Source organism: Pistacia vera, unplaced genomic scaffold (assembly GCF_008641045.1).
Source record: "Pistacia vera cultivar Batoury unplaced genomic scaffold, PisVer_v2 Contig179, whole genome shotgun sequence".
Classification (NCBI taxonomy): domain Eukaryota; kingdom Viridiplantae; phylum Streptophyta; class Magnoliopsida; order Sapindales; family Anacardiaceae; genus Pistacia; species Pistacia vera.
Window position 1 is genome coordinate 799,055 of NW_022195887.1, and position 16,666 is coordinate 815,720.

General features: G+C 33.1%; 3 protein-coding genes and 1 non-coding gene across 4 annotated transcripts; all 4 read left to right on the forward strand.

Annotated features, from left to right (window-relative positions):
* Positions 1-723: 723 nt before the first annotated feature.
* LOC116126280 (pentatricopeptide repeat-containing protein At4g26680, mitochondrial) lies at positions 724-3,689 on the forward strand. The gene is made up of 2 exons (XM_031411971.1): positions 724-2,651; positions 3,253-3,689. The coding sequence occupies exon 1, from the start codon at positions 967-969 to the stop codon at positions 2,599-2,601; it is 1,635 nt and encodes a 544-aa protein (XP_031267831.1). The 5' UTR covers positions 724-966; the 3' UTR covers positions 2,602-2,651; positions 3,253-3,689.
* A 4,440-nt stretch (positions 3,690-8,129) lies between these two features.
* On the forward strand, positions 8,130-9,568 carry LOC116126328 (zinc finger BED domain-containing protein RICESLEEPER 2-like). Its single transcript, XM_031412019.1, has 3 exons — positions 8,130-8,764; positions 8,817-9,379; positions 9,510-9,568. Exons 1-3 carry the CDS (start codon positions 8,130-8,132, stop codon positions 9,566-9,568), a joined length of 1,257 nt encoding a protein of 418 aa, XP_031267879.1.
* A 2,471-nt stretch (positions 9,569-12,039) lies between these two features.
* Positions 12,040-12,924, forward strand: LOC116126329 (zinc finger BED domain-containing protein RICESLEEPER 2-like). The gene has a single exon (XM_031412020.1). It carries the CDS (start codon positions 12,040-12,042, stop codon positions 12,922-12,924), a length of 885 nt encoding a protein of 294 aa, XP_031267880.1.
* Positions 12,925-16,422: 3,498 nt separating this feature from the next.
* TRNAS-GCU lies at positions 16,423-16,504 on the forward strand. Its single transcript has one exon. It is a non-coding gene; the product is annotated as a tRNA-Ser (tRNA).
* The last annotated feature ends 162 nt before the right edge of the window (positions 16,505-16,666 follow it).

The following is a 16,666-nucleotide window of genomic DNA, read 5'->3' on the forward strand; positions in this document are numbered from 1 at the left end:
CTTCAGGCCTGAATTCTCACCTGACTCCTCGTCTTCAGACCCTTTGCTGGTTTTTCCCTCTGTTCTTGTGCCGCCGGCGTCTCCTCTACGTGTGGACCACCTTCACTTGTCAGATGATCCACCGGAGCAGCCATTGAACTGCTTGCGCCACCGGAATTTAGGATTCGAAGTGGCGTTGGGCTTCCCTCCTCATTGTCAGTGTCACTCATGTTTTGGATTGAATTTGGTGTCAAAGTTTGCAGTTTCGATCGGAAATCTGGACTGTATCGCCGAAAATGGCACAGTTTTCGTTTACGGTTAAGGAAATCGATTTTAGGGTTCACAAATCGTCGAAAATCGTGACTATATCGCCGAAAATCGCGACTGTATTCGGTTTAGGGTTCAGAAAATTGATTTAGGGTGCAAATCAATTGGTGTTCGATCAGAAAAAATCGCGTCTCCCTTTCGTTCAAGAAATCGCTTTTTGAACTGATGAATTTCGATTAAGCGAGTTGAATAGTTAGTGAGACTTGTTTTGCGAAATTTCAAATTTTAAAAACTTTTTATTTTTTATTCGACCCCACATATGTTTTAATCTTTTCATTTTAACTCATTTTACATGTTTAATTAATCCTAACTATGCCACGTCATTTTCTCTAAATTAAAAAAAATTTGATGAACATTTTCAAGGCCATTTTCTTAAATAGATACTTGGATGACCGGGCAGCTAAATTTTCTCCACTTTCCCTCCAAACTTCTTGACCCTTGGACCGACTTCCAAAGGCCGCTAAGCCAGGCCAAGCGGCACTCGACGGTGGAGATAACAGAGCTGCCCCAAAAATTGCTACGCCCATGACTCAACCATCTCTACAAAGGTTGGTGCTTTCAAATTCCGTACCAACATGTTACCTTCATTATAACACGCTTTCACTTGCCATCTTGTTCAAAGGAGAAGAATAATATTTCGCATTTACATGTTAAATTCCGATGGGCCATCTTTTGACAGTTCGTCGATTTTCAAGTATGTTCAACACTCTAGAGAAAAATTCCACTTCTAGAAACCCTTCAATTTCTGGGAATTTAGTGAAAAAGAACTGGAACCCGATTTCAATTCCTCACAGAACACTTCCTGAACCTAAAGGTCAAGACTTCGATTTTGTGAACGTTGTCTATAGTCACTTAATTCACTCTGAATGGGAAAATCTCAAACCTTTGTCAACCCATTTGACACCATTTAGAGTCAAGCATATTTTATTAAAGATTCAAAAAGACCATGTTCTTTCACTTGAGTTTTTCTCTTGGGTCCGAAACCATAAACCCACTTCACATACCCTAGAAACTCATTCAATTATTCTTCATATATTAACCAAAAACAGGAAATTTAAGTCTGCGGAATCAATTTTGAGAGGTATTCTTGGTTCGGGTTCAATTGATTTACAATGTAAGTTGTTTGAAGCTATGTTATATTCATATAGGATGTGTGATTCTTCTCCACGTGTTTTTGATTCATTGTTTAAGACATATGCTCATATGAAGAAGTTTAGAGATGCTACTGACACTTTTTGTCAAATGAAGGATTATGGTTTTTTGCCTACTATTGAATCTTGCAACAAGTATCTGGGTTCATTGCTTGATCTTAATAGGGTTGATATTGCTTTGGGATTTTACAGAAAAATGCAGCGGTTTAAGATTTCACCGAATATTTATACTCTAAATATTTTTATGCGTGTTTTCTGTAAGCTGGGGAAGCTTGAAAAGGCAGCTGAGGTGTTTAAGGAAATAGAGAATATGGGTTTTAGTCCCACAGTTTCGTCTTATAATACGTTGATCACAGGGTATTGTAATAAGGGTTTTTTGAGCTTGGCTGTGAAGCAGAAAAACTCGATGGGGAGGAATGGTGTGCAACCAAACGTGATTACTTTTAATACGCTTATCCACGGTTTTTGCAAGGAAGGGAAATTACATGAAGCTAATCAGATCTTTAGTGAGATGAAAGCCATGAATGTCTCTCCCAATACTGTGACTTATAATACTTTGATAAATGGTTATAGTCAGGTGGGAAACAGTGATATGGGTAGCAGGCTTTATGAAGAGATGTTGAGGAATGGAGTCAAGGTTGACATACTGACTTATAATGCCTTGATACTGGGTTTATGCAAGGAGGGCAAGACAAAGAAAGCTGCGAATTTGGTTAAAGTTCTTGATAAAGAAAACTTGGTCCCAAATGCCTCAACTTTTTCAGGTCTTATCACTGGCCAGTGTGTGAGGAAGAACTCTGAGCGTGCCTTTCAGCTGTATAAAAGCATGATCAGGAGTGGTTATCATCCGAGCAAAAATACTTTAGAGATGTTGATATCTACTTTTTGTAAGAATGACGATTTTGATGGAGCAGTTGAAGTCTTGCAGGATATGCTTGAAAAACGTATAACTCCAGATTCAGTTGTTTTGTCTGAGCTTCATAGTGGACTCAGCCAGTGTGGAAAAGATGATCTGGCAATGAAGCTATTAAACAAGATGGAAACGGGACGCCTTTTGCCAGAAGGTTTTGATAAAACCAGACAATCAGCTGTGGACCAGACAACTGGGCATCAAGAATGTAGAAAACTCCTCAGGTCCCTTTAACTTTAGGATTATTTGAAGACATTCTTGTAAAGCAAGTTTCAGTAACACAAGTGAGAAATGTACTTCAAGTCCAATTGTCCAGAGTTAAATGAACCCACTCCTTGCTGTTGATTTTTCTTGATTACATAATTTAATCTAGCATAGCATCTGTTAATATATTATGAATATTTGTTTTTGACTCTTGAGAGTATTTCCTTATTGATTGTCTTTCTTTCACTTTGTTGTATGAATAGAGTAATTGGTGTGATACTATCCAACATTTAGTAGTTCTATACATATGCTGTTGGATGAACACTTTTAAGTAATATTTCTGTAGATGGATTGTTTGGTTAATAATTTTATGTTTATTGCAGCTGTCATTTTTAATTTAATAGGTCTAATGGCAAGAAAGATAAATGCAGAGAGCATGTATTTTGCATCCTGTGTTTAAATATTTATATGCCTGCTATCTTTAACAATATGACAACTTTCATGCACTTGGTGTTGATTTGAAATTCGATTTCACTGGTACTTAAGAGTTTTAGAAGCACATTAGCTAATTCTTATCCTTATTTACTGGTTCTAGTGGCACTACATGTTTTGCTTGTTTTTTGGTCATTGACAATATCATCAAGGGTTCTGTTAATTCCCTTGTTGGTCCCTCTATTTCAGAGTTTGTACTGCTAATGGAATGAAGAAGTTCGCGTGAAGAAAATAATCAGAGACGTCAATGCCTTGATCTGTGAATTTTTGCCAGATGCAGCCCTAGAAATGATGTCATTTGTTAGTAAGAAGATATTTATTCTAAGACTGATGGAAACCCTGGATGAGGAAATGGAATAAGTAAGGTTTCTCACGTCAACTTTTCTTATTGATTTAAATGATTAGACAGGCTTGGCACCTGGAAACTGTAAGACACAAATCTTTGGCATTTTTCTCCAACAATTACTGAGAGAATGTGTGTGCTTAGATGATTAAATATCAGCGGCAAGATTATTCGGTCTTTGTGTGAGTTAAAGATCCCGCATCTTTAAATAAGAGTTTTTTTCATCGAATATGAGCTTCACAATCAGTGTAATGTAAGATCACAATCACTATTTGTTAATGTTTTGAAGTAATAAAATGTTTTTGTTTGATTGAATATGAGCCTGACAATCCGTTAAGATCAGGTCCACATGCGCACAAGGAGGCGATAAATGATAATTCCAGTCCAATTTTCTTGCTTGATTCCGTTGTATATTTTCACTGAAACTGATTAATGACTGAGAAAGTGAAGAGTGAGTTTTCACAGGGGTGAGCATGGGTAGCAGGTAAAACCGAAACCTACTGGGAATCAGAATCGGAACCAAAACCGGAACCTACTTGGAACTGACACTGTGCTGATAAGTTCTATTTCTATTTTATTAGAATCGACACTGTGTGGTTCCGGTTCCAGTTCTTATGTGTGGAGGAATCGGAATCAGAACCTAGAAAAAGAACCTAAAATGGGTACCCGGTTTGGACCCTACTTAGAACCTGTAGCGGGTACCCAGTTTAGAACCTGTTTGGAACCTATTTTGGAACCTGGACTGCAATGAAATATTTGTGAATAATTGGGGATTTTATTATTTTACATATAAAAAAATTTAAAATAGAAAAAGTTAAATTTTTAGAATAACCTAATTAAATAAATATACAATTATACTTATTACATATAAACTACACCATATTAAAAACTTTAATATATTATAATACATTAATATTAAAGTGTTGATTAATCAAGTGAATAATTGAAATTAGTATCTAATTAAAAGTGTTTTAATGTTATTAAAAGAATTATTTTTGAATAAAATAATATATTTGATTGAATAATAATATATTTATTTATTTACTTCAACTATCAAGTTCTAAGTATATCTATAATAAATTAGTAATTAATTAATTATATATGATAAATTAATAAACATTAATAAATTTAATTACTAGTTAAATATCATACTTAATCAATTATAACATTACATTATAGTTAAATGATTACTTAATTAATTATAATTTTATAACATTGCTTAATTGATTTATAGTATAATTAATTATAGCATTACACTTATTGATTAGTACTAATTAATTGACTTATAACATTTAGTATATTACTTAATTAAATAATTAGAAATTTAATTAATAATAACATTGCATATTGTATAATTACTAAATCAATTATAACATTTCATTATAATATTAGTAACAATACTTAATTAAATGATTAAAAATTTAATTAATTATATATATTAAAGATTTATAGTATGGTTATTTAATTCACTATAACATTACATTATGTATGATCACTAATTAATTATAACACTACATAATTAAATGATTACTTATTGATTATGACAATATATTATAAACATTAGTAATTACCATTACTATATAAACATTAGCATAATCTTAATTAAATGATTAAAATTTAATTAATTATAACATTAAATTATAAATGTTTTATGATTACTTAATTAATTGTAACATTACATTATAATTAAATAATTACTTAATTAATTATAACATTCTATTATAAACAAATTAATTAGGATATTATATTAAAGATTTATAGTATGATAATATAATTACTTAATTCATTATAACATTTCATTATAGTATGATTACATAATTAGTTATAACATTACATAATTAAAAGATTATTTAATTGATTATGACATTATATTATAAATATTAATTGTAACATTACATTATAAACAAATGATTACTTAATTAAATGATCAGAAATTTAATTAATTAAGCATTACATTATAGTTAAATAATTACTTAATTAAATTATAACATTATTACATTACATTATATTATGATCACTTAATTAATTATAGCATTACACAGTTAAATGATTATTTAATTAGTTATGAATTTATAACATTATATTATAGTAATTTACTACATTATTACATTACTTAATTAAATGATTAAAAATTTAATTAATTATAACATTACATTATATATTTATAGTATGATTACTTAATCAGTTATAATATTTCATTATAAACATTAATATATTAATTAAATGATTAGAAATTTAATTAATTACAATATTAAATTATAGACTTATAGTATGATTACTTAATTCATTATAACATTAAATTATAGTATGATCACATAATTAATTATAACATTACATAATTAAATGATTACTTAATTGATTATGACATTATATTATAAACATTAGTAATTTACTAATTTACACAATACTTAATTAAATGATTAGAATTTTATTAATTATAACATTACATTATAAATTTATAATATAATTACTTAATTAATTATAGCATTATATTATAAACATTAGTACAATACTTAATTAAATGATTAGAAATTTAATTAGTTATAATATTAATTATAGTTAAATAGTATATTACTTAATCAATTATAACATTACAATTTATATTGTAGTATGATCATTTAATTAATTATAATATTATATAATTAAATAATTACTTAATTAATTATGACATTATATTATAAATATTAAACATTAGTAATTAATTAAATTATTCAAAATTTAATTGATTATAACATTATATTATTGTTAAATAACTACTTAAATAATTATAACATTACATTATAGTATGATAACTTAATTATGTATAACATTACAGATTACTTAATTAATTATAAATTTATAATATTAAATTATAAACATTATTAATTTACTACATTAGTCATTAGTATATTACTTAATTAAATAGTTAAAAAATCTAATTAATTGTAACATTACATTATAAATTTATAGTATGATTTCTTAATTAATTATAACATTACATTATAAATATTAATACAATATTTAATTAATAATTAGAAATTTAATCAATTATAACATTATATTATAAATGTATAGTATGATTACTTAATTAATTATAACATTACATTATAATTTAATAATTACTTAATTAATTACAACATTATTATATTACATTATAAACATTAATAATTTATAATATTAAATTTACTACATTAAATTTAATATATTATAAATACTCAATTATAACATTAAATTAATAAATTTATAAACATTAATAATTTATTAATTTATCAAATAGACCCCTGTGCAATGTTAGTATAAAATAATGGGGTATCTTGTAATTTTACATTTACAAACACAAAGCAAAATACCCAATTCGATTAGGGTATCTCAATCTCTCTATATTCTCTTCTTCTCCATTCTCTCTGTCGTCTTCTTCTTCTGTGTTTTCTACTTTTCTGGAACTTCAAGTGTTGATTCTCCGCGGCATATTACTCAGATTGAAGGTGCGTGATATGAAATGTTATGTATGATTGAATTTTATAAATTTTATAACTGAATCACTTTTGCTGATCATTACGGTAGTTGCTGCAATTTGCACAAGCTGCAATTTATTTGTATAATATAAATATTGCAAATGCTGCAAGGAAATAAATATGTTCAATAAGTATTATGGTGAATCACTTTTGCTGATCATTACGACAGTTGTTGCAATTTGCACAAGCTATAATTTATTTGTATAATATAAATATTGCAAATGTTGCAATGTAGCTGTTGCAATTTACGGCAATTGCAAGCTCTTGCAAATTGCAGCAGTTGCAAGCTGCTGCAATTTGTGGTAGTTGCAAGATGCTGCTGTAATTTGCGACAGTTGCAAACTTAGATATAGGATTTATTCTCTATTGTTGATAAATAATTCTTTATCTGGTTAAATAATTATTTATTTATGTAATCTTTACAGGAAACAATGTCATCGACTAGAGAAAATGCTGAGGTTCAGAATGCACAGACTATTGCTGTAGAGTCAACTTCAAATAAGCCTCCATGGTCTAGGCCAAATATCAAGTCTGCGGTGTGGCAACATTTTGAGAAGATTTATAACAGCAAAATGAACAAGATTGAGGGGACAAAGTGCATGTATTGTGAGAAGACCTTTGCGTATAGTGTGGCTAATGGCACTTCTTTGATGTGCAAGCATCTTACAAGTTGCAAGAAGTTTCCTCATAATGTAGACAGTTCGCAGACACTTCTCTCTTTCAAGACCACACAAAAGGATGGAGGGCAAACTAGTGAGATTGGTACTTGGAGATTTGATCAGGAGGAGTGTAGGAAGTTGCTTGCTGAAGTGATAATTAGTACGGAAGATCGTTTCACGAAGGTTGAACATCCAAAGGTTAGAAAATTTCTTAGTGCATTGCAACCGTTATGGAAGAATATTTCCCGTTTCACAGTGGCAAGGGATTGTTCGAAGATCTTAAATTGTGAGAAAGCTGCACTCAAGAACAAGTTGTGGCATTTGAAGTCCATAATTGCTTTGACAACCGATATGTGGACATCTATTTAGAATTTAAGTTACTTATGTCTCACTGGTCCTTTCATTGACGAGAAATGGGTTGTACACAAGAAAATTCTGAGTTTTGTGAGAATTAGTAGTCACAAGGGTAGGAAGATCGGGAAGGTGGTGGAGAAGTGTATTATTGACTAGGGAATTGAAAATAAAGTGTCCACTATAACGGTGGATAATGCAACCGCTAATGATGTGGCAATGACTTACTTTAGGGAGAGACTGGTGAATAAGAATGCTTTGATTCTAAATGGTGAACATTTTCATATGAGATGCACAACTCACATTTTGAATTTGATTATGAAAGATGGTATTAGCGAGATTAAGGAATCTGTTAACCGAATTCATAATACGGTTAAGTATGTGAGGAGTTCTACCAATAGAAGACAAATCTTTGAGAGATGTGTCAAAGAAGAAATGATAGGTTATAAAGGTACGGTGTGTCTTGATATTGCTACTCGATGGAACTCGACTTTTCTCATGTTGGAATCGGCAATCAAATTCAAAAAAGCTTTTAAAAGGTTGGAAGAGGAGGACTCCAACTACTTGGTTGAAATGACATATGATGTTCCTTTTGATGAAGATTGGGAAAATGCAACTGTGTTCGCCAAGTTCCTAAAGAAAAATTATGAAGCTACAACTAGGATGTCAGGGTCCAACTATATGACTTCTAACAATTATTTTCATGAAATTGTAGGCATTGTCACTACTTTAAATTATTGGAAGAAAGACTCTAATGTTTGTCTTAATGCAATGTCAATTAAAATGAGGGAGAAATTTAACAAATATTTTGGGAGTCTTGACAAAATGAACGTGATGGTGTTGATTGCAGCAGTGTTAGATCCCAGAAATAAAATGAAATATGTGAGTTGGTGCTACAAAAAAAAGATATAATGCCGATGACTACGAAAAGGCTGAAAGGATGTTCGGAATCGTGAGACATGTGTTACAAGAATTGTTTGAATTTTATAAAGGACTTCCATCAAATTTAGATGAAAGTCAAGCTTCTAGTTCTTGTCCAACAAGCGGAAATGATCAACCTTTAATTGGTGCTAGTAGTCAGCGTGGTGGTATTGTCCCTGACCCTCTGAGGTCGGCATATGTGGAGGAGATGGAGGTAGAGGTACAAGATGCTGCCAAGTCAGAGTTAGACCGGTACCTTGATGATAAATGTGAATCCATAATGTCTGACTTGAATGTATTGGAATGGTGGAAAGCAAATGCATCAAAGTATATAGTTCTCTCAGGTAAGGCCAAAGATCTCTTTGCAATCCCGATGTCTACAGTTGCTTCCGAGTTAGCTTTTAGTACATCGGGTCATGTACTTGATAAATTTCGAAGTTCTTTATCTTCGCCAGTTGTTGAATCATTGATTTGTACAAGCAGTTGGTTGAAATGTGCACCAACTCTGGATGAAGCTTACTTGGAGGATGCAGAGGCTTATGAAGTGGGTATAGTATCTAACTAAGTAACGATTATATTCTTATCTCTTAAATTTATTTTAAGTTATTAGTAAATAAATTTATTCAATGTTTTTACTTTTTGAAGCTACTAATTGACTTTCTTGTGTTTATTTTGTAGAAATGATTGGACTTCAATCACTTGACGAAGGAACATCCACGCCTAATTTGGAGCATTAGACATGAGTCATGTTATGCTTTTTGGGTTGTTTTGTAGTTTTATAATTGTAGTGATTGAAATTAGTGNAAATGTGACACATTCTAACTGCTTATGTTTGTAGTTCATTGAACGCCCAATGAAATGAAGGATTGAATTATTTGGTTTTAAATTTTAATAAGGAAATCTTAAAATTCGGATAAAATTCGGATATCCGATTATCCGATCCGAATAATCGGATATCCGGATAATCGGATATCCACATAATTCGGATCGGATTCGGATCAACAAATAGCTTGATCCGAAAGTTCGGATCGGATAAAAAAATGTCCTATTCGGATCGGATATCCAGATTTGCACAGCCCTAGTTCATCTGGGCCGTTGACAACCCCATATAAAATAGACTTTTCTCTATTCAACCTTAGCTGCTCAAAAACTTCTCCTTTACCATTTTCGTCTACACCCAACAGATCAGAGTCACCATTTTGTTGCCGTCATTGTTGAGATACGTTGAAGGCGATGGATCCAAGATGATGAGTGTCTTGCAAGTTCAACCGCTGGCTTTCCTCTTGGACAGCAAGCTGGTAAGTGCACCGGAGTGATGGTGCTGGCGAGGTGGTCAACATTTGGGTGCGAAAGGGAAGAAAGCTTTCGTTCAAGCCCATGAGGAAGTGGATTAGCCAATTTTGGTCCTTCACACGCTAGATCTGTTGGAGAATTGTTAGAGGCCCTTCAAATGGTTCTTTAACAACATCGAGTTCATTCCAAATCGCCGAAAGGCAATTAAAATAGGAAGTTACAAAGAGATTTTGCTATTTAATTTCAACAAGAGTCTGGCGTAAACTGAACAGTTTCGCGAGATCTAATTGCCCGTACATCTCGTGAATGTTTGCCCACATTTCTTGGGCGATTTCTATTTGAGGTAGTCCGACAGCAATCTCCTGGGTGAGAGAGTTGCTAATCCATGCTCGAACAAGTGTATTGCACCAGTTCCAGTGCTTGATGAGGTGTGGTTCATCTGGTCTTGGAAGGGTTCCATCGATGAACCCTTCCTTGTCTTTGGTTATCAAGGCTCGCCGAAAATCTATGGCCCAAGTTGCGTAATTGGTTGATCCGGCTAGAGGTTGTTTAATGAGCACAAGCTCGGAGCCATCAGAAACCAGCGAGTAAAGTGGATCCCCAGGTTCTAGCCGATTGGTGGCGGCTGGAATAAACTGAAACATTAGGTAGAACTTGGATCGGGTTGGGCTTGATGTAGTGGCTCATTTGTGGCTGTTTGTTCTGGTGCTGATACTGGTGGTGTTTTGGTTGGATCCATGATGAATTTGTTGGTTGTATATGGTGTTTGTTGGTTTAATTTTTGGTTTGGAGAACAAAAACTAAACTGATCTTAATACTTTGGTTTTGCAAGTTTATGAAAAACTGGCCAAAAAGGATTGTGTTGGCGGAAGAGAGATACTGTAGATTGCTCTGATACCATGTAATAATCTGAGCAGAAGGTGGCAAAAGAGGCAATTGTATTGCCGAAGAATGCCAAGAAGAATAAAGGATGGCAATAGAAGCAACTATGTTGCTGAAGAATGCCGAGAGGAAGAAAGAAATATAGAAGAATGTGTGTATTTCATATATCCTTTGTAATGTGTACAAATGCCTATTTATACAGAGGCTATGTAAATAATAAAGGAAATACAATCAATATAAAATGATTACATAATATTACAGCAAATAAATCAGTAGCATAATATCTGCAGTAATTTTGTCAATGCCTGATTCCAGCAACATAATCTTCAGCATTCCATATTACATCAATTACAAGTCCCTCAGATGAAGAAATAAATCCAATAAGATTCCATACCTCCTCTTCTCGAATAATATCATGGCAAAGTGGCTGCATGGNTGTGGACTGTGCTGTTTAGGATTTGCTTTTACTTTATATTAAATGTAGCTAATCCCTTTGTTTTTATTTTGCATTATAGGTTTGGAAATGGCCGGCAGTGCCTCAAGTAGCCCTACAAAGCAAGATACAATTACGATTACACCAGGCAATAAACGTTCCTTGAATGAGAGCACTACAAATACGAAACACAATGTTAGTAGCCCAAATAATGGTGGGTAGAATGAGAATCCAATTCAGAGGAAAAAGAGAGCTAAGTTTGGACAGAGTTTATAGAGGTGGTTCTCCTAGGGGTACAAAAAAGGCAAAGTGTATCCATTACAAAGCCAAGCTGTCTATTAATGCCACCAGAAGCACCACCTAGTTTGATAGACATTTGAAACGATGTTCAAAGAGAATAGCTTCCATGAAGGAACAACACATTACTTTTCTCGTTGTCGATTCTGATGTTGGAACTTCTATTTTGCTTGCTTTAAGTGGAAAGTTTGACATGATGAAGATGAGAGAACTTATCGCCCATTGGCTGCTTATGCATGAGCATCTATTATCAATTATCGAGGAAGAGAGCTTGAACAATATGATGAAGTATGAGATTCTTGAATGGAGTCCGGTTTCCATAATTGCAAAAATGATTCAATGAAAGTATGTGAGAGTGAGAAAGCGAAGTTGAAGATGCTATTGAAGAATGTGGCCAAGATTAGTTTGACTACGGATTTGTGGCATTCTGGCAATCAGAAGATGAAGTATATGGTGCTCATTGGGCATTGGATAGATGGTACTTGGAGGTTGAATAGACGTGTTCTCAACTTTGTGCATTTACCTCCTCCTTGTACTGGTGTTATGATTGCTGACTCCATTTCCAAGTGCCTTACGGAATGGAAGATTGAAAATAAGGTGTACACTGTCTCAGTGGATAACGCTTTAAGTAATAACATTGCAATCAGAATTCTGAGGGAAAATTTTGAAGTTATGGGGAATTTGATTTGTGAAGGGAAATTGTTTCATGTTAGATGTTGTGCCCATATCTTGAACCTCATTGTTTTTACTGAGATTGTGCAACAACTTAAATTGTCGTTTCAGAAGCTTATTCTACATTATAAAACAAGATGGAATTTGACGTATGAAATGTTGGCAATGGCGATTAAGTTTAAAAAAGTATTTCCTAGGTTGAAAGAAAAGGATTCAAGTTATCATTACTATCCACAAGATGAGGATTGGGAGAAAGTGTGTGACATTTTAAAGGTTTTTAGTGGTACAACCAATCTCATTAGTGGTAGTGATTATCCGACATCTAATATATTTTTAAAGGAGGTTTGTTTAGTGAAAATGATGTTGGATAGTAAGAGTAAAGATGGAGATGAGTTTATTAGAAACATGGTGAGGAAGATGAAGGAGAAGTTCGATAAATATTCGGGGGAATGTAATGTGCTGATGTCTGTGGCTGCTGTATTGGATCCTCGATTGAAAATGAGGGTAATTCAGTAGGTCTTCCCCAAAATGTATTTTGAGTTAGAAGCCCGTGCAAATATTGTAACTGTTCGGGATGCACTATATGAGCTATATGGAGAGTATGTTGAAGCTAATAAAGCTTCTACTATTTCTCGTGGGCCTCCAGTAGTAGGGGATGGAGTTGGAGCCGTTGGTGAGGAGGCAACGACTCTGGGAGCCTCGAGTTGGGATGATTTAGCAGTTTTTTGGATGTAGTGGAGACTGTTGAGCTAAGTAAGTCTGAGCTAGATTGTTATTTGAGAGAGGGGTGTCATAAGTGCGTGGGGGATCGTGAGGCATTCGGTGCTTTACAATGGTGGAAGACAAATTCAACCAAGTACCCTACATTGTCTTTGATGGTTCGTGAGATACTAGCCATCCCGATCACTACGGTTGCTTCAGAGTCTGCATTCAGTGCTGAGAGTAGGGTTATTGATAGTTATCGAGCTTCTTTGTCTTTGGACACGGTGGAAATGCTCTTATGTGGATGTGATTGATGTCAATCTTTGAACGAAGTGAAAAAAGGGTGCAAATTAAGTTCCCTTGATTAATTTTTAGTGCAATTCAATATTTACAATTATTTTATAGTAATATAAACTTATTTTTTATTTTTTATTTCATTTCAAAAAGAGCAAGACCACTTGGAGATTGTTCTTCCTATCCTGTCAATTGACGGGAATCAATAGATTGTTTGATTCTGCTGCATGTCATTGGTTATGGTAGTAGGATTGTACAGGTTTGATTTAACTAATTTTTTGTTTGAGTTCGCATATTCATCTTGATGTACTTATGTCCTTAAGTGATTATTATTATTATTATTTTGTTTGCAGGAGTGGAACAAGAATGATTTTGGGATGTATCTGCCCAACATACATCCATTTTTTTTTATAAAACATTATATTTTAATATTTTGGGATTAAATTTGTATATAATCCCTCTTTGTTCTGATGAAAGATGAATCAAACAAAAACTTTAATTCACTTCACTTAGTTTGTTGAAACAGATCGACTTTAGTATTTTGTATATAGTATGATGAAATGATCACATGTAAAGATTCAATTGTTTGCCAAATACATGCAAGTTTACTTGTGTTTGTCAAATATTTTGTGCCTTTGTGGCATTAAAATGGAATATACTATACATACATGTCCCCAACATTTCTTTTATGTTTAATTTGTAAAGAGATTTAGTTGTTGTTTTAATTTATAGGACAGAAAATGGATTGAATACCATGAAAAAACAGGTTTGATCCGAAAAAAAAAATTGGATGTTTTAGTACCAGCTCTCGAGCTCGACTTGACAAGCTGACTCGTGAGCCAAGCTCGATTGCCCTATATCCCTAACGAGTTCAAGCCAAGCCAGCAATCTACGATTCGGCTCGGCTCGGCTCAAACTCGTTTAACCCTTCCCCCCTCACAAGCCGAGCTCGTTTAGCAGAATACTCAGCTCGGCTCGTTAGCAGCCCTAAATAGGACATTATCTACTGATTCTCTATAACATGTATTCAATTATAATTGATAACAGATTTCATAAACCTCATTGGGATAATAGGATTAATGGCTCATTGGGATAGATATAAATGACAGGATGTACCCTAAGACAGAAAAGTCATATGAAGGCCAATCTTTTCTTTTTCCCCTCAAATGTAAATAATAGTATGCAACCAATTGGGGCAATTTTCTTCCAACAAATATCCTCATTTTTCAGAAAATAAACATGATAAAATCTATATTAATGAGGGTGCAAAACTAATAAAGAGGTGTTTATCAAGATTAATTATCAGGATCTAGCACTCAACTCGATATTATATTAAATATTCACATCAATATTTTGTTCTAGAAAAGTTTTGATTCTTAGAGTCATACACAGTTTCAAACATTGTTGATGATGAGCTCTCTTGAGTTCCAGAAAAGCTTACTTGGCTTTTCCCATAGTACTCAGAATCAGACAATAAATCATCTTCGGAATCTGATTCACTTATCGATAAGTCTTCATCTTCAAATTTTGATAGTTCTGAAATACCTGGAGAAAAGACATTATAAGTGGTGGAACCATGCCCTTTCCTTTTCAGCATTTCATGTTTTTGTGATTCCCGGGCGACTTTTGTAGGACCGTCCAAGATTGAAATGGGATTCCGATCATTCGGGTCACCGTATAGTGCCATATGTCTGTAATATAGCTCCAATTCCTTCTCTGCAATGGCAATAAAGCGCCTAACAGATTCCAGTGATTGCTCATATTTTGATTTTTCTAGTGCCTGTAAAGATAACGCAAACTTAAGTGAAGAGAATGACTAATTCTATGTGATTCCCATTGTTCACTAAATAAAACAGATCATATCATCATAGAGGCTCTTCCACTTTAACAAACTGATCATTCAATAATCAAGAAGATCCCAATGTGTAGACTACAATCATAAAATGAAACAAATGGAAAAAGTTTCAGTGAAGAAATGCTCTAAGCTTTCCCCACCCATATTTTAAACTAATAATATACTAGATAAAATCTTACTGATTCTCGAATATTATCTTACACACACAAGTTTAGGTACTCTGGATCATCTTATGAACATCAAAAGGTTATAAAAAATAACAAAAGAAGACCTTAGTTTATCGTAATCAAGTACCATAGTTTAAGAAGATATGTGACTAGGCATCCAAAGTTTCAACATTCAGACCAGAAAATGCAAATTCCAACTCTTACAACCACAAAAGCTTGTAATCAAGATAAATACTCAAATTCTTAGGTATTAGCAGGAATTGGGTGAAAAAGAAAAAGAAAAAATCCAGAAGATATGTGACTAGGCATCTGAAATTTAAACATTCCAGAATCTTTTCAATTTTTATTTTTTATTGGAGCATGGAAGGGTTATGATTAGCTTGCAAACCAAAGAAGATCAAGAAGGAATTCCGTGAAGCTCCATAAACATGGTCATGCATGTTAGTTGCTTAAAACTGTGAATTCATTTGTGAGAAACATAACATAGATATCCGACATGAAATGTTCCTCATGCTATGAGACAATATCAAGCTACCATCAATAAGATAATTTTACTACTGAGCATTACAATCAGGTTGTTTATTTTTATCATCAATAAGATAATTTTACAACTGAGCATTACAATCAGGTTGTTTATTTTTATTTTCTTTTTAATGCTGCAATAAGCTCTCATTTACAGGAATTAAGTAGTTGATTCAGCAAACATTTCATTAAGTTGCTTATCCTTAGTGCACCTTGGATTCTCTGGATGGAAATGAGTGTTTAGAATTGACAATATTTNAAAATCAACTGCCTTAAGATAAAAAACCTGCCATCAATGTTTAGATAAGAGAAGATGAATGTGAAAGAAGATTCAAGCTATTTTTATTGGGAATCAATTTGACTTTACAGAATTCAGAATCCAGTTATTAAGAAATCTATTCAATAGAATTATTTTGATTTTTGAATGCATATGATCTGGAATAACTAAAAGAAAAGGTGAGCAGCAATCACAAAGTCGCTTTGGCCGAGTGGTTAAGGCGTGTGCCTGCTAAGTACATGGGGTTTCCCCGCGAGAGTTCGAATCTCTCAGGCGACGCTATAGTTTTTGTTCAGCAATTTTCGGGTGTGGGTACGGGTAGTGATTTCTCCGCCCCTGGACACCAAACAAAATATCCGAACCTGCCCTTAGAGACGGTATTGGATTATTATTGGGAAAGTCTTTGGACTAACTATTGGTCATTCTAAAAGAAAAAAAAAA